The sequence below is a fragment of the Littorina saxatilis genome, unplaced genomic scaffold (assembly GCF_037325665.1).
Source record: "Littorina saxatilis isolate snail1 unplaced genomic scaffold, US_GU_Lsax_2.0 scaffold_159, whole genome shotgun sequence".
In the NCBI taxonomy this organism is placed as follows: Eukaryota; Metazoa; Mollusca; class Gastropoda; order Littorinimorpha; family Littorinidae; genus Littorina; species Littorina saxatilis.
Genome location: NW_027128822.1, coordinates 71,923 through 92,732, shown reverse-complemented (window position 1 = coordinate 92,732; position 20,810 = coordinate 71,923). Strand labels below are relative to the sequence as shown.

Here is a 20,810-nt window from a genome sequence, read left to right as displayed (position 1 = left end):
AGAATATAGTCAATGTTTGTAAAGATTTTAGTCAAGCAGTATGTAAGAAATGTTAATGTTAAATTGTCCTTGCTCTTGTGGCCCTTCATGCCCGGAGCTCTCATGGTGACCTTGGTCTCAGTGTTCCTGTTCCATCCTTCCCTGAATAGTACTTCTGCTGTCAGTCTTCAACGTGTGACGTTCTGGGGGGTCGACGGAGGGACGTGGTGGCGGTCTGCTCTCTGGAGGGGACCCTCACTCAGCCTGGCTCCGCGACTTAGCAGTCAATGTCGTTAGTAGGGGGCATAGTAGGTAGTGGGCTGCGTCCGTTAGCTCGGGACAGACCCACTACTGAACACCGTTGAAGTGATTCAGCAGAAGTGCAGTGTCATCTTCCGAGGGTAGCCTACCGCAACGACCCGACATCCCTCCCTGGAGCGTCTGTAAAACGACAAGTCTGGCAGCGGGACGAAATTCAGATGTGGATGGAACAGCGAGTGCAGGGACGGGGCGGCGTGAGAGCACAACGGGACATGGAACAGGTGTAAGGAAAAAAAAAAAAAAAAAGTCCTTTGACTTTGTACTGGAAACTTACATTCTCCCAGTAAGGTAATATATTGTAGGCCTACTACGTTGCAAGCCCCTGGAGCAATTTTTTTATTAGTGCTTTTGTGAACAATAAACAATTAACAAGTGGCTCTATCCCATCTCCCCCCCTTTCCCCGTCGCAATATAACCTTCGTGGTTGAAAACGACGTTAAACACCAAATAAAGAAAGAAAGAAAGAAAGCAATCCAAATCTAACGATCAGTGCAGAAAAACTCACTTTAGATCTCTTATGAGTGCACGCAAGCTCCCAAGGCAAGTAACTCTCGTACTCTGTCTAGCGACAAGAGTAGTTCCCCTTTCAAATTTTCTGAACTGAGTTGCTTGGACAAAAAACAGCAATCCGACGGTTACTTTTCAACAATATTTCATTTTATAAACAGATCACACGCAACCAAATGCACACACTTCATCAATTTAAAGAATATACAGCGGTTTCATACACTATTTTGCCCCAGAAAACTGAACTCCATACAGTTTTTAACGTTGGAACACGGTTGCGAAAGTTCGTCTGCTAGTCCCATTCGAAGAAAGAACATATCCTAAGCGATACCAAAACATGAACAGAATACACACTGTAGCATAGCAGACGACACGTTATTGATGTGATGGGTAACATGAATAACACCGAATTCCATTTGTCGCCTAACGTCGAATTGTCCATTGTCGCCTAACGTCGAATTGCCAATTGTAGCATAAGACCGAATTCCCATTGTCGCCTAACATAGAATGCCAAATGTCGCCTAATGTCGAAGTGCCAAATGGTGCCTAACACCGAATTACTTTTTTGTTTTTTGTTTTAACTGTTTTTAATCCAATTGTTCACTCCATTACAAAAGGCTGGCATTTGAATATATTTGGTTTAAACACGATTTTATTCAGAATTTCACAAGATAAAATGGACTGATTTTACACACATAAAGTGGTGTCCTTCCTTCTTCCTTCAAATGTGGTATACATGGTGGCAGACTCGGAACTGTGTAACTTGCTTTGATTCGTTGTGACTTTATATGATGCTGGTTTTCAATGTTGGCCATCATAGCTGGACTCCAAACACTTTGTTCACATCACGCCAAACTCAACGCGAAATGTACGTGAAATTTACGTGAAGCTCAACATTACCCTTTCTCAATTGTGAATAGAGCTCAACTTGGTGTTCTTTTCTTTATTTTTCGTTCTGGTCTTGGCAATATGTTTTTCACGTTATTTCCCATAAAAATGCGGAAGACATTAAGTGAGCTTTCTTTGTCTGTCTATCTATCTTGTCTGTTCGGGACCGTCTGTGTTAGGCGGCAATGAGAATTCGGTGTTAGGCGCCATTTGACAATTCGACATTGGGCGACATTTGGAATTCTATGTTAGGCGACAATGGGAATTCGGTGTTAGGCGCCATTTGGCAATTTGACATTAGGCGACATTTGGAATTCTATGTTAGGCGACAAATGGAATTCGGTGTTAGGCGCCATTTGGCAATTCGACATTAGGCGACATTTGGAATTCTATGTTAGGCGACAATAGGAATTCGGTGTTAGGCGCCATTTTGGCAATTCGACATTAGGCGACATTTGGCTAAAGAACAAATTCTAAGTTAGGCGACAAATGGAATTTGGTCTTTGGCGACAATTGCAATTCGGCGTTATTCCGCGTTCCCGATGTGATTGGAGAATTGTCTCCCTTACATGTGTACTCGCCAATGCCACCTACCGGAGTGAGACAGTACGAATAAACAGGCAGCCAAAATGAACTACGAGTTCGAGTGAATTAGTACGGTTGTGCTTCGAGCAGGTTATGTCTGTCTTACCCTTGGGAGCGGGTCTACAATCTGGCGATGAGGATCTGTGAAGTAACTTAGATTTAATCAAGTTTTTCGTCATTTTCTTGGCCGGTCGATCGAGTGAAATCGTGACGTCATTGAAAACTGTGTGTATACTGTGACGTATTCAGAAAGATGGCAGCGAACACTTTCTGTGTTGACAAATTCGATCCAACTGGTGACCCATCTAGCGTGTCTTCGAGATGGACGAGATGGAAGAAAAGTTTCGAGTTGTACATTGCTGCAAGAGGAGATGTGGGGAATAACCAGAAACGTCCACTGTTGCTCCACTGTGCTGGAGTGGAAGTTCAAAACATTTTTGATACACTGGATGGGGGAGCAAGCTACGATGAGGCAATTACTGCCCTGGATACATACTTCAAGCCCCTGCAGAATGAGACTTTTGAACGCCACCAGTTCAGGCAGATGACGCAGAAGGCAGGTGAGACGACGGCGCAGTTCGTTACACGTCTGAGGCAGAAAGCAGAGAACTGCAACTTCGGTGCTGCACGCGATGCGAGCATCAGAGATCAAGTCATCGACAGATGTCCAGACAGAACACTGCAAGCGAAACTTCTGGCGAAGAGAGCTTTGACATTGGGACAGTTACTTGAAAAAGCACAAGCTCATGAGGCGGCAGTTTCACAGGTGAAGCAGATGGATGGCAGAGCAAGTGAAAAGGAAACTGAACTTGTTAGTGCTGTTTCAAGACCACGACCCAGGAAACCGTTTGACCGCACTGACAGAAAGACTAAAACAGAGTCAGACAAACACGGACTGAAATGTTTTCGGTGTGGAAAGACAGGACATTTTGCAAAAGATTCGGCATGTCCCGCAAAAGGTAAATAATGCACAAAATGCAAAAAAATGAACCATTTCGCTTCTGTGTGCAAATCAAAATCAAAGCATCTGAACAATGTGCGTGAGAGTGATGATGATGATGAGCATGCATTTGTTGTTGACAAATTCTACAATTCCACAATTGATGTTGTTGTGGAGGGTGTCAATATGTCAATGATGATAGATTCTGGGGCAAGCTGCAACATTGTTGATAGGCAAAACTGGGAACAGTTGAAGAAAAAGAAAATGAAGTTTACATGCAAGAAAGTTGACAAACCAAGAAAGCTGTATGCTTATGGGCAGGACACACCTCTGACAGAAGCAGGAACATTTCAGGCAGAAATTGTTGTTCCTGGGGTTTCAGAAATTCACACAGCATTTTTTTTTTGTTTTGTTTTTTGTTTGTAGGAGATCAGACATTGTTAATCACACATGTGCGTGCGTTTTTTTAATATTTGTTTAAATCGGAAGTTTTTTTTTTTATAATCATTTTAATTCTTATTAAGTTATTATTGTTTTCCTTCAGTCTCACTCTTTCTCTCAGCTTCACACTCAATGGACAGTAAACAGATCATGGACAATTGTTTTTATTTTTTTTTTATTTACATTTACCCTCTCTCTCTCTCCTCTCTCTCTCTCTCCTCTCTCCTCTCTCTCTCTCTCTCTCTCTTTCTCACACTTGTCCACACAACATCTCTCTCTCTCTCACTCACTCTCTCTCTCTCTCACTCACTCTCTCTCTCTCTCTCACTCACTCCCTAGTCTGTCTTTCTCTGCATCCACTTTCTTTCTCTTCGACTTGTCTGTTTTTTTCTGAATTTTGTTCTTCGGAATTTTCTGTCTTCTTCTTTGTTCTTCTTTTTTGCTTCGTCTCTCTCTCTCTCTCTCTCTCTCTCCCTCTCTCTCTCTCTCTCTCTCTCTCTCTCTCTCTCTCTCCTCTCCCCCATACTCTGTCGGTCTCTCTCTCCCCCTCTCTCCCATAGTCTGCCAATCTCTCTCTCTTTCTCTCTCTCTCTCTCTCTCTCTCTCTCTCTCTCTCTCTTTCTCTCTCTCTCACTGTCTCCTCTCGTTCTATCTTCTCTCTCTCCACCTTTTTTTAATTTTATACATTTTGTCCTATATTTTCTTCCGTCATCATTTCTCCTTTTGTTACCTAACGTTTCTTTATTTCAATTTCACAGATAGCAACATATATGCGAGTCACAAGTCAATTATTTTTCTTAAACTTAACTCTTTTTCAAAAATACATCCGATCTCTAAAGGGGTACCGTATCTATAAATACCTATGCACATTTTTGCAATCAAGATCAGCAAATTGACATAGTTTGCTTCAGCGGATGAAATAGAATTCCTTTTAACTAGGCCAAATAGGGCATCCCGCACATCAACATGAATTCTTTTTGAACAAGCGGTGAAGAAGGCTTCTTCAACAAGATTCCACACTTTGCTTATTTTCATACAATAATAAAAGAAATGTTCGATATAATCTGTCTCTTCTGTACAATGTGTACAACTAATACTCTCAGCAATGCCCATTTTATACAATATAATGTTCGTTGGATAAATGTTATGAGTTATTTTCCAGTGTAGCAGTCTCAATCTTACTTCTTTTGATGCGTTGCTTGCTATCTGCAAAATGTCCTTGTTTATTTCAATTCCCATCTTTCTTTTCCAGAAACTGACTGCAATAGTCTCAGTTTGATAAGCGTCTACCATTAATTTACGAAACTGCCTGGGTTTAAAGGCATATGTACGCGCTCCCGTGTTTACAAAGTGTAGTTTGCCCATAATCGATGTCAAACGCACCATAAGACCATATAATGACGATATGTCACCATGCGCGGACCATAATACATGCATTACAGCTTGTTCTAGCCTCTGAAAAAGTGAGGATGTCAACAAAGCCGCGGTGTTAGCTCCCTTGCATCAACGTTACATGTGTTGCCAAATCTATAAATAGGACGATCCAGATCAAAATGAAAATTAACATATCTCAACATTGAAGGGGTCCTAGACCACAATATTTTGCAGGGAACTTAATTTAGCATGTCTCCAGCTGTTGGTAAAGCAATTAGCGTGTATAGTCATCGAGTACATATGCCTTTAAATGTACTTATTTTTTTATTATCCATTACCTTCATAGCTTGTATTCCATTATCATTCATCTTAAAAAAAAGGGATGCTATTGCTGTGCGAATTGCCCCATATTCAAATAGTCCCAACTCTTTCACAAATGCTGTGAAATGGTATTCTCGTATAAATCCTTCACATAGCATATATCAGATGTAACCCAATCACGTAGAAACATTGTCTTGCCACGATAAGCAATTAGAGAGTTATTCCATAGGCATAAATTCTCCAGCTGGGTCATTTTTTTCACGCATGGTAATATCTTTTCATGGTTGTCAAGCCAACATTCTAAAACGCTTTTCCAGAACTTGTTTGTAATCAACCCCAACCCTTTAAATAAGGCTGGTTTGACGTTTGCTTGAAAGCAGCATAGATTTTTTCCGAGTTTGGAGAACATACTGAGTGGAATACTTTTCCAAGCTTCTTCGTTTGGTTGCAGTAATTTCGAAAACCATCCAAGTACAAAGGATTTTTGAAAGTCACCCAAGTCAATCATATTTAGGCCACCTTTACTTGTTTCCTGGCACATAACTTTTCGTTTTACCTTTTCATAGGCTTTTGTGTTTGAAAATCTTTTTTTCCAAATGAATCTGAAAAACATTGAGTTCAGTTTACATATGATCTTTTCGGGTATAATCAAAGCTTGCAAAGCATGTGTTAATTGAGGGATCAAAAGTGATTTTACAAGGCAAATCTTTCCCATTATACTGCAGTTTCTCTTAGACCACTTAATCATTGTGCTCTGAATATGATTAATTTTTTCCGTCCAGTTTTCTTCGATTTCCGAGGCTTCTAAATTATTACTAAAATATATACCAAGAATTTTGACTTTTGATTTCCATCTGAAGCCACATGGCTGCTCCTCAGAGTACTTCTGTGAACCCAACCACATGGCCTCCGATTTCAGTCTGTTCACAGCCAGTCCTGAGAACTTGGAGAAATATGACACCAATGTCAGAGCATTTTGCACATCATCAGTGCCTTTCAGAAAAAGCGTAATATCATCAGCGTACAAGATCATTTTCAATAGTCTTTCTTGATTAGTACTATTGGCTGATGGCAAGAATACCCCTTTAACTGACTGATCTGCCCTCATCTTGACTGCCAGCAGCTCTAAGGCGAGCACGAAGGCCATTGGTGAGAATGAGCAGCCTTGTCGAATTCCAGCGTTCATTTCTATAGGCTCTGACAACCACCCCATATAATTTACACAACTTACTGTTTCGTTCATGAGCGTAGTGACCCATCTAACAAAAGTGTTAACAAAATTGAAGCGTTTAAAGGCATACATTATGTATTCTTTTGATATTGTGTCGAAAGCAGCTTTGTAGTCTAGAGCTAGGAGTAGCCCTGGTTTGTTCGTTTGTTTGAGATGTGTAATTATATCATCAATCATTCTAACTGCTGTGCTACTATTTCTGCCTTTCATAAAACCAAACTGATTTTCATGAATTATTGTTCCAAGCACACTTTTTAGGCGTACTGCTAGACACTTTGCCAGTAACTTATAATCTGAGTTTAGTAAAGATATTGGTCGCCAGTTCTTCAGATCATCCCTTGACAGTTGCTTCCCTTTGTGTATTAATGTTATAACTGCTCTCTTTTGGGTCGGAGACATTTGACCATTATCAAAAGCGGCGTTCAAGGAACATATAACCATTGTCTTTATCTGACACCAGAAAAATTTCATAAAACCAGTTGTTAGACCATCTCCGCCTGGTGCTGAGCCATTTTTCATTATTTTTAAAGCCTTTGAGATTTCATCTTCAGTTAAAATGCCCTCAATGCTATTTTTCTGTTCTTCGGTCAATTGTGGAACTTCTACGTCTTGTAAAAACATTTCAACATATTGTTCATCAAAGTTAATTCTTTTTTTGTATCTATTTGAATAAAAACGAGTTTGCTCTTTTACAATATCTTGTCTTTTTTTCAATACTTGTCCTTCCTCATTAGTTAGTCTATCCATTACTTTACTATTTGCTCGAGCCTTTTCTAGGTTGAGAAAATATTTAGTGTTTTTTTCCCCGTCTTCAATAAATTTTACACGTGCCCGTGCATGGGCACCTTTTGCTTCTCTAATTCACACAGCTGAATTTGTTGTCATTGAAGAGAAAGGCAAAGTCTCTTTTGTGAAAAGAAACATCAGAAAAACTGGGTGTTTTGAGAGTGGGATTGCCAAGAGAACCTGAAACTGTCAGATCTGTGTCACTGTCAGACAAACCAGAACAGAGGTACCCAGAGTTGTACAAAGGGTTGGGTAAACTGAAGAATCAAAAGATTACACTGCATGTGAACCACAATGTAAAACCAGCTGTTCAGGCAGCTCGCCGGATTCTATTCAGCCTCCGGGAAAAGGTTGAAAAGAAAATCGCGGAGCTAGAGGAACTCGACATTATCGAGCGCGCAGAAGTTAAGGTCCGACTTCGTTTGCTAGCCCGATCGTAGTGGTTCCTAAACCCAACAGTGATGACATTAGGCTATGCGTAGACATGAGACAGGCCAATGAAGCAGTTGAGCGTGAACGTTTTCCTATACCGACTATCGAAGAAACACTGATCGAAATGAACGGAAGCAAAGTTTTCACAAAGCTTGATTTGAAGTGGGGGTTTCATCAGCTTGAGTTGTCTGAAGAGTCGTGTGCCGTCACAACATTCGCAACACACATCGGATTATTTCGGTACAAGCGTTTGATGTTCGGAGTGACGTCAGCGCCAGAAATCTACCAACATACTATCCAAGACGTGATTCGCGATTGTCCGGGTGCACGGAACATGACAGATGACATCATCATACATGCAGAAACAGTCGAGGAACATGACCGGAGACTCGACAAGGTACTACGCACACTACAAGAGAATGGCCTCACACTCAATCCAGACAAATGTGTCTATCGGATGTCCGAACTTCAGTTCATGGGGTTCCTACTCTCGGAGAAAGGGATAGGGCCAACATCCGCAAAAGTAGAAGCTGTGAAAAACGCAAAACAGCCGACTTTAGCGTCGGAAGTCAGAAGCTTCTTGGGGTTAGTGAACTTCAACGCTCGCTTCATAGAAAATTTGGCGACCAAAGCCGAACCACTGAGAAAATTGACCAGAAAGAACGCACCATTTCAGTGGAAAACAGAACAAGAAAAGGCATTTCAAACTTTGAAGGATGATTTGTCGAAAGCTGAAAACGTCGCGTACTTCGGTCCGAAAGCCGAGACGCGTATTGTTGCAGACGCGAGTCCAGTCGGACTAGGTGCAGTTCTCACACAAGTTCAGAACGGTGAGAAAAGAGTGATCTACTATGCTAGCCGTAGCTTGTCGGATGTCGAACGACGTTACTCACAAACTGAGAAAGAAGCATTAGCTCTTGTATGGGCGTGCGAGCGATTTCATCTGTATGTGTACGGTATTGAGTCACACTTGAAACCGACCACCGCCCACTGCAGTTCATCTATTCCAAACGTTCGAAACCGTCGGCGCGTATCGAGCGATGGGTGCTTCGGTTGCAGAGCTACCAATTCACGGTGGAATACAAGCCGGGCTCACAGAACATTGCCGACTCGTTGTCGCGACTCGTGAACCAAGACACTGAACGTGTTTGTGGTCGAAACGTTGCGGAAGAATATGTGTACTTCGCTGCAAAGAAGGCCGTACCGAGGGCAATGACAGCACATGAAATTAAAGAGGCATCAGCTGTAGATGAAGAGTTGTCTGCAGTGAGAGAATGTATCAAATCAGGAAACTGGGAAAAATGCCCGAACGTAGCATACAAAGCACTGAAAGAACGCGTTGTTGAAATAGCACGCGAGGGACACCAAGGGGTGGTGAAAACAAAAGAAAGAATTCGAACCAAAGTGTGGTGGCCCGGTCTTGACAAAGATGTTGAAAAATGTGTACGTTCTTGTCACGAATGTCAAATTGTCGGAATGCCGTCAAAGCCGGAACCGATGGTTCGAACCACATTCCCAGATGGTCCATGTGAAGACTTGGCAGTTGACTTGCTTGGTCCGTTGCCAAGTGGAGAGTCGATTCTAGAAGTAGTAGACTACTATAGCCGGTATTTCGAGACCGCAGTTCTGAGAAATACAAAAGCAGAAAAAATTGTGGAGTGTCTGGAAACAATGTTCACAACACATGGGCTACCATTTTCCCTGAAATCGGACAATGGTCCCCAGTTCATTTCCGCCGAATTCAAAGAATTCATGACTACACACATTTTTCATGATCCGCTAACTTCGACCAGTATTTTTAATAATCACTGAGACTCGACATGCAACCTCTACTTATTTGTTCATTACATACCAGAAACATCTCAATTTGTAGACAACCTGTATAATTATGCTAGCATCTTGCCAAGAATGACCCAGTCCTGCACACTCATAGATTTGTATGGAAATTGGAAGAGAAGACAAAACGACGCATCATGGGTGAGAGGGGAAGTTGTGGTGCCCACACTTGTTTTAGATGGGTTTTTTTTTCTTTCTTCTCTTTTCTTTTAAGTTTGGTGAGCAGCTGTGAGGCTTCCATGCACGAGAGCCTGATGTCATTCACAGTCAAATTTGACATAGAGCCTCTTTTGCCGCCTTGTCGGCTAGGTCATTGCCCCTGATTTCCTCCAGGAAAGGTTGCCACATTTAGGACAAAGCTGTCACTTTAATCATTATTTGATGTGTAAAAGAAAGGATATCAGTTTGCACATCTCTTTTGTTCTTGGTTTCTCCTGCTAGAGCTTGCGGTAATGACTTCTAATCAATGAGGATGACGACCACAAGAAGGGGGCTGGGCAAGTCTTTGATTAGGGAGCAAAACATGTAAATGGGAAAGAGCTTTGCGCTAAAAAAAAAGGGGGGGGGGGGCACTGCCTTTGTGGGCCCACAGACACCTTGCTCTACATGAGGTGGTGCTTTGCTGCAGAGGCTGATGTTTCTACCTTAGGGAATGACGTTCAAGTCGTCTGTATGTTACAACGCCTTGCTTTCCCGTTGCTATTAAATAATCAACATACTGTATTTTGGTTTGTGAGCAGGCAAAACGGTTGTGCTGATACTGCAGGGGTTGCAGTGGCTGCTGCAGGGCCAAGACGTGCACCTCATTTCAACAGAATACACCACCCGGGCTGCCAGCTTCATGATTAGGGAGCAGCTACAGCTGTCACTAACAGCAGACCTGACACCTTCCCTAACACCAGGCAGCATCTTTTTCAACCAATACAATTTCCATAGCAGTGAGGCAGATTTGGAGCATGCCATCAGTGACCTTTTGGCGAATGTGAAAAACGGAAGGCTGTATATTCTCCTCGACGAAGTGTCTTTTGACAGCCGGTGAGTGTCATCTATAAACTAAGTGTGTGTGTGTGTGTGTGTGTGTGTGTGTGTGTGTGTGTGTGTGTGTGTGTGTGTATGTGTGTGTGTGTGTGTGTGTGTGTGTGTGTGTGTGTGTGTGTGTGTTTTTGGAAGATAATAAATCGGCTCCACTAGTTTTAACGGAAACCGCGCAGTAGAATCCTATAGCCACTCAGGTCATGTCAAAGGGTACTTTTGGTAAACCAAACTTAAAAATATTGAATCACTTGCATGACGCGATATCAAAGCATTTCGTCAATATGTGAGCCTGAAACTTGGCAAGCCGAAGACCGATACGGGTCACGGTGGTCCCCGTAAAGCATGCAATTAATTGTAATAAGTTTTGAGCAAATTTTCAGAGAAACATGAAATGTCTATGTTACAATTCTTTCAATCAATCAATCAATCAATATGAGGCTTATATCGCGCGTATTCCGTGGGTACAGTTCTAAGCGCAGGGATTTTTATTTTTTATTTTGTTATGCAATTTATATCGCGCACATATTCAAGGCGCAGGGATTTATTTATGCCGTGTGAGATGGAATTTGTTTTACACAATACATCACGCATTCACATCGGCCAGCAGATCGCAGCCATTTCGGCGCATATCCTACTTTTCACGGCCTATTATTCCAAGTCACACGGGTATTTTGGTGGACATTTTTATCTATGCCTATACAATTTTGCCAGGAAAGACCCTTTTGTCAATCGTGGGATCTTTAACGTGCACACCCCAATGTAGTGTACACGAAGGGACCTCGGTTTTTCGTCTCATCCGAAAGACTAGCACTTGAACCCACCACCTAGGTTAGGAAAGGTGGGAAGAAACTTGCTAACGCCCTGACCCAGGGTCGAACTCGCAACCTCTCGCTTCCGAGCGCAAGTGCGTTACCACTCGGCCACCCAGTCCACAATTTGAGGTCAGTCACTTTCGTAGCTAGATACTTCACATTACAAACAAGTTGCATTCTTAACATAAAAATCGGCATACCCTGTGTGGATTTTGTAAACAAAAAGAAAAAAAAAGAGTAAAATTAAAGAAATGTGCCCCTAAAACGGCGTCGAAAAGTTGTGAATTTTGACGTAAACTACCAATGGTGGAAAGAATTCTCTCTTACGTAGAAACTAACAGACTTGTATGTTGGCTTTTGTCATAATTAGGTAATGTAGGGTCTCATTGCGACTAACGCTGTCCTGCCAGGACAATTATGAACATTACTTCGTCAAAAAAAAAGCAGTTTTCGATTCCTTGCAAGAAGGTAAATGAAATGTATTATCATATCATATGGAGGCATGACTGAAAGCCCTAGGGGCTCCATGTTCTTTGAAGTGAGAAGCACAGTAACGTTAACTGCAGTTAGAAATATTTTGAGAGGTCAAAGGTCCACTCCATCTCTTTGGTCACACATTTTAAGCGCTGTTCGTCCATGATCGACAGTGTCGGTTCTCTTGGTTTTTTGACTCACATGCGAAGCAAAAGTGAGTCTATGTACTCACCCGAGTCGTCCGTCCGTCCGTCCCCCCCCCCCCCCCCCCCCCCCCGTCCGTACTCGCAAGACATTTGTAATCATCGCAATGTATTCGTGGCGCTAGCAAGCCATTCGCAACCATTCGTTATGCCTGTCTTTACATTGTGCCGATTATCCTTGCAAATATGAACATGTTGTATTCGGCAAAAAAATAGACACATGGCCATGAATAATATAGAAAATTGGAAGCCTTACCAATCCTTGCGAATGTCTTACGAATGGTTGCGAGTGCTTGCGAATGTGTACCGATCATTGAGAATACATACGCATCAAAATCGCCGTTTAGTTGCAAGACGTTTGCAAGATATTCTTACTGTTTTTAAAACATTCGCAAGCAATTGCAGTCACTCGCAAGCATTTCGTAAGGCTTTTGCAACCTTCTTATGAATTGGGAAGAAATGGTCAAAACATTCCTGAGAAATTCGTAATGAATTCGCAATCATTCGCAAGATGTTGGCAAAATGTGCACGAATAAAATCCTTACGAATGCTTGCGAGCGCTACGCATACCTTTACGATGATTACGAATGGTTTGAGAATACTTACGATTACGTTGCGAAACATTCAGAATATGACTTCCTTGCGAATATTAGGAGCATGTTGCTAATGTTCGCAAAAAGAGACGAATGGTGGCGAATGGTTAAGAACATTTACGAATGTCTTGCGACCATGTCCCGATCATTACGAGTTATTGGCGAATTATATTCGCAAGGGCAATTCGCCAGAGTGTAAGAGCAACATTACGAACAATGCGAATTGCATACTCGTTTAATTTGTAAAATGTTTGCAAGCACTCGCAACACTCGCAAGGCCACTCGCAACGTTCGTAATATATCCGTATATGGATTCGTATACAATCGCAATGATCGGTAGACATTTGCAAGCAGTCGCAACCATTCGTATGACATTCTCAAGGATTCGTAAGCCTTCGATTTTTCTTCTGTTTTTTCCTGTCCATTCGTCTCTTTTTTGGCCGAATACAACATTTTCATATTCGTAAGGATATTCGGCACAGTGTAAGACAGGCTTAAAGAGCGGGCATTTTTCAAAGAATTTATTTTTGATTGGCCAGCCGGATTGTCTGTACCACCATCGGGCGCCTGTGCGTTTTGGCGCTAGACCTAACTTTCAAAATCTAAATAATAAATTGACAGCTTGTTACACAAACATTCTTAAATCATAAAAGAATTCTTTTTTCATCAAGACAAGATCAGTACAATTCGAAGTTTTGAAAGTTTGAAAAAAAAAAGCCCGGAAGCAGGGTCACGCAAGGTCGTGGTTCTCGTAGCAGAAGACGGTTTATGCTATCGCCAGTTCCTCTGAACAGTCAAAAGCCATCGCTAGACTTTTTGTGAACCACAGCCGTTTCTTTCGTGCATAGTCAGAGGTACATAATAACGTGCTATTGCAGATCACAGCGAATTACAAACTGACGACAACATTGTGAAAAAGGGAAACTGGATCTGTCACGATCGGGTGACAGAGACCAGGAAAGTGTCACTCAGTGGAGTGCCTGTTCTTGGTCGGTTATGATAGAAAGCGCCTGTGCGTGATATTGGACACAGCAGAGTTTGCTGACAGTGCTCCCGAGCACGGATGTTTTGAAACGCACGAGCTTCACAGTGCGGGTTTCTGCTATCATAGGGCTGACGGTTTTTCGCTGACAGCGCACACGGGATTTTCAGGGATTGAGTTTCTCGTGTCTTTTTCTGCTTGGGGAGGCAAAATTGTGTATAGCTGGACTGGTTTGGTGACAAGGTCAGTCACGTGTATTTGGCTAGGTGGTCTGTCAGAGACTCAAGGACGGCACACTTGACACCCAGCGGCAGAAGAGGAAGGATCTAATACAGTTTCTAGAGTATGATGGTTTTTCACCGAGTATTATATTCGGCACTCTAGGGGAACTTCCACTAGTTTTTCCTTTCTCCCTGCCACGTATTTTGCTGAGGACAAGTCGTCAATTTTCCTTCGTCGGCGATGGCTTTCGCATAAGGATTCGACAAGGGGTTCTGGACGGTTTTGGTCACTGTTGACGAACAGAGGCTGTTCCAGGGAGGAGGCGGACTTTGCTTCCATTGAGAGTTACAATCATAGGCTTTTGAGGTAATAAATCATTATTTAACGCTGTTGATGAGTCTGTGTTGTGGAATGAAATACTCTCTGTTGTTCTTTCCAGGTTAGCGCATAATTTACTCTCTGTGACGCTAAAATACTAATCTGTATATGGTTTTTGCAGATAGGGAGAGAAGGACGGAAAATGGCTGTTTTGTTGTTGTAAAAAGTCAGTTTTGTGCAGGCCCACGTGCTCGATGAGATATTTAAAGATGACATGTTTTAAGGTGGTGGGTGAGGGGTAGCTGACATGTTTAGTGCACCGATGCTTTCTGTTTGCAGCCTTCGTTCGTTCGATCCGATTCGTTCGTTTCGTGTTCCTGTGACATCTGCACGGCTGACTCTGGCGGGAACTGATGAAGCTACGCTAACCAGGAGACCGGCTAACCAGGAGACCGGCTAACCAGCGGACCGGCTAACCAGCGAACCGGCTAACCAGCGGACCGACTAACCAGCATACCGGCTAAGCAGCAGCAGCAGAGATAAAGCTAAGTGCACCATGTCGTACGCACCCCGTTGACCACCGTTGTCTTTTCGTATCTATGATTTCATTGGAGTAGTGACAACGTGGGGTGTGAGACACCTGCACGAACTAGAGCTTTTCGAACAGAACATTCTCATTTAACTATATTTACACGGGTTCAGCGTGTTCCTATAATTTTCTACATACTACTGGCATTTTGTCAGTGAACACTGGTTTTTTACGTGTTGAGAACGTAAAAGGAACATATTTTGAGTGAAGGCTCGAGGGAGGTGGAGAGTTTATACATAAACAGGCGTCTGAAACTTATACTTTTGTTGACTCTATTTAATTGTATGCCTGCGAGAGTGGATCGTGGTGTGGTTAGTTAATTAGTAGTAATTAACCGGTTCATAATCACCTTGAGTGATATATTGAAACGTGACACATGGGGGCCAAGCCGGGATTTACTCAGTTAATTTCCAACTGATAAAGACCCACCAATTAAGGATAACTAAGAGCAGATAATCTCGTCAGTGCTCGACTTATTTTCTGCTTGGTGCTACCCTTTTTTGTTTATAGTTTTGATCATATACCACACCTTAAGCGATTCACATCTTGCAGGAAATGTAAATTGTAATTTGTAAGCTATTGTATGCGCTAACTGTGATTATTTCCCTTTCCTTTGTTTGTGAATCTTTGTTGTTGTACGTTCAGAGTTTTCCGTTGCAGAGAGCTGAGCGGGGTTAGCGGATTTGTTATTCGTTTCACTCAGTTTTCTCTACATTGTTGTTTCGCATTCTGTAGCAGGTTACATTTCTATAGTCTTGTTTTACTTGGATTTTTCTCCATATTTTGACTTTGTTGGAATTTTGGGGGGGAAGGGTCCGAGGACTTCTGTCCTAACCAAGGCTGTGGGAGACACTCTGTTTCACCGCAAAAAGCAGCCGTTAAAGTAGGCCACGGCTGTGGGAAACACTTTGTTTCACCGCAAAAAGCAGCCATAAAGTAGGCTACGCGATTTGTTCTACACCGTTTGGATTTTTCTTCTGCATTTTCTGGTTGCTGGATTTTTGTATCCATCGCTTTCATCACCGCGTATTCTAGCTATAGCTGCGTTAGACTTACTTTTGTGATAAAGCTTTGCTAAACTAACCATGGCTACAGGGGGATCTCCTACGAAGAGATTAACTTTTGAGACTCCTGGTAGCGAGGAACAGACAGAGCGAGACGCACGCGTTAGAGCGCGTAGTTTGCTTAAGCGCAAGGAGTTAGAACGTAAGGAAGACATAGAGCGACAGACGAGGAAAGAAGAGCTTGACAGACAAGAACGACAGGCCGAACGTGAGAGACAGGAACGACAAGACGAACGTGACAGACAAGAACGGAAAGAGAAAGATGAACGAGACAGACAAGAAAGGGAACGACAGGCCGAACGACAGGCCGAACGTGACCGACAGGAAAAGAAAGACGAACTTGAGAGACAAGAACGACAGGCCGAACGTGACCGACAGGAAAAGAAAGACGAACTTGAGAGACAAGAACGACAGGCCGAACGTGACAGACAGGAACGGAAAGAGAAAGAGCAGGCGGATCGCGATCTCCAGCTAGAACTAGCTAGGCTACAGGCCGAGAAGGGTACGCTTACTCAGGCTAGCGCGCCGACGTTTGTTGCCGACCGTACGAGACTGCCGACGTTCGACGATGACAAGGACGAGCTCGACGACTTTTTACGCCGGTTTGAGCGCATTGCATCGGACCAGAAGTGGGAAGAGGCCACGTGGGCTAGCCGCCTTAGCACCTGCTTGAAAGGACGCGCATTGCAGCTCTACAACGCTTTGGAGGACGACGAGGCGAGAGACTATCAGGCACTTAAGAAGGCGTTACTCCAGCGCTTTAACCTGACTGCTGAAGCCTACAGACGACGTCTGCGTAACAGCAAGAGACTGAGCGGCGAGCTGAGTCATCAGTTTGTGGCACGCCTTAATCTCTACCTGCGGCGCTGGGTGGAGATGGCCGAAAAGAACTGGACCGTCGACGACCTTGCCGACCTCATTGTCATGGAGCAACTGATGTCCAGCCTGCGACCTGAGGTGGTGACCTTTGTGCAGGAACACCAGCCTAAGACTACTCAGGAAGCAGCCGACTGGATCAGAGTACACGAGGACGCCCAGGCGATCTCCGGCAAATCTTCAGGCTCACGGCCAGGAAAATCGGGAAATTCGGGTTCTTCAGGACCCAAGGACGGGAAGGACGATCAGGGACACAAGGGATCGAGTTCCAGATCTGACATCCAGTGTTACTACTGCAACAAGCGGGGCCACGTGAAGAAGGACTGCCACAGGAGACAGGCTGACCAGAAGGGCGTTCACTTCGTTGGCAGCGAGGAGTTAAGGGACGTCACGAGCTCATGCACCATTCCACAACTCTGCGTTCCGTGCTCCAGGAAACATTTCCAGCCCCACTGCAACGTCTACGTTAACGGAGTGAAGGGCGAAGGTCTGCGGGACACAGGGGCAGACATGATAGTGGTTCGGGCGAGTCTAGTTCCAGCTATGGCCTACACAGGAGACAGCATCAGAGTGAGAATGGCCGAGGCATCTCACGCTTACGACTTGAACACGGCAGTGATCAAGGTCGTAACACCGTTGTTCACGGGGACCATTGTGGCCGTCGTCATGGACGATCCTCCATGCGACCTGCTCATCGGAAACCGGGTTCAGTTTGTGGACGGCGTCACCAGGGAGGTTCCCGTTTATCGGTCTCCCGACGTCATTTCAGTGCTCACGCGGGCACAGGCGGAGCGAGAGGACAAACCTCTCAAACCCCTACCTGCTGCACGAGCTGCCCTGGGGAACGTGACCCCCGCGCTTCTCGCGAAGGCTCAGGATTCTGACCCGACCTTAGCTACTCCTCGGGAGCACGCGAAGTCGGGGAAGGTGAAGCTGAGCGGGAAGCATGGGAGGTCAAGGTTCCTCAGGGACAAGAAGTTGCTCTACCGTGAGTTCAGCAACAAGGAAGGTGCATTCAAACAGGTTGTCGTGCCTCGCGAGTTTCGCGAGGGTGTCATGGCAACGGCACACGACTCGATTCTGGGAGGGCATCTTGGCACCAAGAAGACCACGGATCGTGTCTGGCGCCACTTTTACTGGCCAGGCATCTGCACGGATGTCCGACGTTTCTGTGCGTCCTGCGATAAGTGCCAGAAGGTGGTTGCCAAAGGAAGGGTGAGGAAGGTCCCCTTAGAGAAGATGCCGCTCATCGACGAACCCTTTCGTCGGGTGGCAGTGGACATCATCGGGCCCATCTTGCCTGCGTCTGAGGACGGAAACAGATACATTTTGACCATGGTGGACTACGCTACTCGATACCCAGAGGCGATCCCTCTGAAATCGATTGAAGCCACGCGAGTAGCTGAGGCTCTGGTTACTATGTGGTCCCGGCTGGGAATTCCATCAGAGGTACTCACCGACAGAGGCACGCAGTTCACGGGAGGAGTGATGGCGGAGGCAGCACGACTGCTATCACTGGAGCAGCACTTCACCACTCCTTACCATGCTCAGTGCAACGGACTGGTGGAGAGGTTCAATGGCACCTTGAAGACCATGCTGAGGAAACTAGCTCAGGAGAAACCACGCACGTGGGACAGGTACATCCCAGCATTGCTTTTTGCATACCGCGAGGTTCCTCAGGAGAGCTTGGGCTTTTCCCCATTCGAGCTGTTGTACGGCAGACAGGTACGCGGTCCCATGGCTATCCTGCGTCAGGCTTGGACAGACGAAGAAGCTGACGAGGAGGTGCAGACGACGGCGACCTACATCGTAGAACTCAGGAACAGGATTGAAGAGACCTGCAAACTGGCTCAAGAGAACCTGGGAAGAGCAGCACAGCGTTACGCGCGAGGGTTCGACCGCAAGGCACGGCCGCGCAGCTTCAAGATTGGAGAACGGGTGTTGCTACTTCTACCTGTCAAACACAACAAGCTACAACTGCAGTGGCAAGGACCTTTTGAGGTGACAGCGAAAGTGGGCCAGAACGACTACAGGATCATGATGCACGGGAAAGCACGCCTGTACCACGCCAACCTGCTGCGCGCCTACATAGAGAGGACAGCCTACGGGGAGAAGAACAAAGACCAGAAGAACAAAGACAAGAAGACAGAGAAGGTTGCAGTCATCAGGGGTGAAACGAGGGGTTGCTCGTTCTTGAGGACGACCTTTCTGTCTGGAAACAGACCATCAACCTCTGCAATATCTTCAGGTTGCAAGGTTGGCAAACGCCAGACTTATGCGCTGGGCGTTGATCCTCCAACCGTACCAATTCACGGTACGCGTCATTCCGGGCGCCAACAATGTTGGAGCTGACTTTCTCTCTCGGGCTGTAGAGGAGAACATGACTGTGAGCGAAACCGAGGTTTCGTCTTGAAGAGGGGAGGTGTGTCACGATCGGGTGACAGAGACCAGGAAAGTGTCACTCAGTGGAGTGCCTGTTCTTGGTCGGTTATGATAGAAAGCGCCTGTGCGTGATATTGGACACAGCAGAGTTTGCTGACAGTGCTCCCGAGCACGGATGTTTTGAAACGCACGAGCTTCACAGTGCGGGTTTCTGCTATCATAGGGCTGACGGTTTTTCGCTGACAGCGCACACGGGATTTTCAGGGATTGAGTTTCTCGTGTCTTTTTCTGCTTGGGGAGGCAAAATTGTGTATAGCTGGACTGGTTTGGTGACAAGGTCAGTCACGTGTATTTGGCTAGGTGGTCTGTCAGAGACTCAAGGACGGCACACTTGACACCCAGCGGCAGAAGAGGAAGGATCTAATACAGTTTCTAGAGTATGATGGTTTTTCACCGAGTATTATATTCGGCACTCTAGGGGAACTTCCACTAGTTTTTCCTTTCTCCCTGCCACGTATTTTGCTGAGGACAAGTCGTCAATTTTCCTTCGTCGGCGATGGCTTTCGCATAAGGATTCGACAAGGGGTTCTGGACGGTTTTGGTCACTGTTGACGAACAGAGGCTGTTCCAGGGAGGAGGCGGACTTTGCTTCCATTGAGAGTTACAATCATAGGCTTTTGAGGTAATAAATCATTATTTAACGCTGTTGATGAGTCTGTGTTGTGGAATGAAATACTCTCTGTTGTTCTTTCCAGGTTAGCGCATAATTTACTCTCTGTGACGCTAAAATACTAATCTGTATATGGTTTTTGCAGATAGGGAGAGAAGGACGGAAAATGGCTGTTTTGTTGTTGTAAAAAGTCAGTTTTGTGCAGGCCCACGTGCTCGATGAGATATTTAAAGATGACATGTTTTAAGGTGGTGGGTGAGGGGTAGCTGACATGTTTAGTGCACCGATGCTTTCTGTTTGCAGCCTTCGTTCGTTCGATCCGATTCGTTCGTTTCGTGTTCCTGTGACATCTGCACGGCTGACTCTGGCGGGAACTGATGAAGCTACGCTAACCAGGAGACCGGCTAACCAGGAGACCGGCTAACCAGCGGACCGGCTAACCAGCGAACCGGCTAACCAGCGGACCGACTAACCAGCATACCGGCTAAGCAGCAGCAGCAGAGATAAAGCTAAGTGCACCATGTCGTACGCACCCCGTTGACCACCGTTGTCTTTTCGTATCTATGATTTCATTGGAGTAGTGACAACGTGGGGTGTGAGACACCTGCACGAACTAGAGCTTTTCGAACAGAACATTCTCATTTAACTATATTTACACGGGTTCAGCGTGTTCCTATAATTTTCTACATACTACTGGCATTTTGTCAGTGAACACTGGTTTTTTACGTGTTGAGAACGTAAAAGGAACATATTTTGAGTGAAGGCTCGAGGGAGGTGGAGAGTTTATACATAAACAGGCGTCTGAAACTTATACTTTTGTTGACTCTATTTAATTGTATGCCTGCGAGAGTGGATCGTGGTGTGGTTAGTTAATTAGTAGTAATTAACCGGTTCATAATCACCTTGAGTGATATATTGAAACGTGACAGGATCACACGGGTTCACCATG

The 20,810-nt window shown here is 44.7% G+C and overlaps 1 protein-coding gene across 1 annotated transcript in view; it reads left to right on the top strand.

The window, feature by feature from the left end:
- Positions 1 to 20,810, top strand: part of LOC138957141 (uncharacterized) — a 73,991-nt gene that overhangs the window by 30,076 nt on the left and 23,105 nt on the right. The window contains exon 4 of the mRNA XM_070328308.1: positions 10,382 to 10,676. Within this exon, the coding sequence (XP_070184409.1) occupies positions 10,382 to 10,676 (295 nt within the window). The remainder of the gene's footprint in view (positions 1 to 10,381; positions 10,677 to 20,810) is intronic.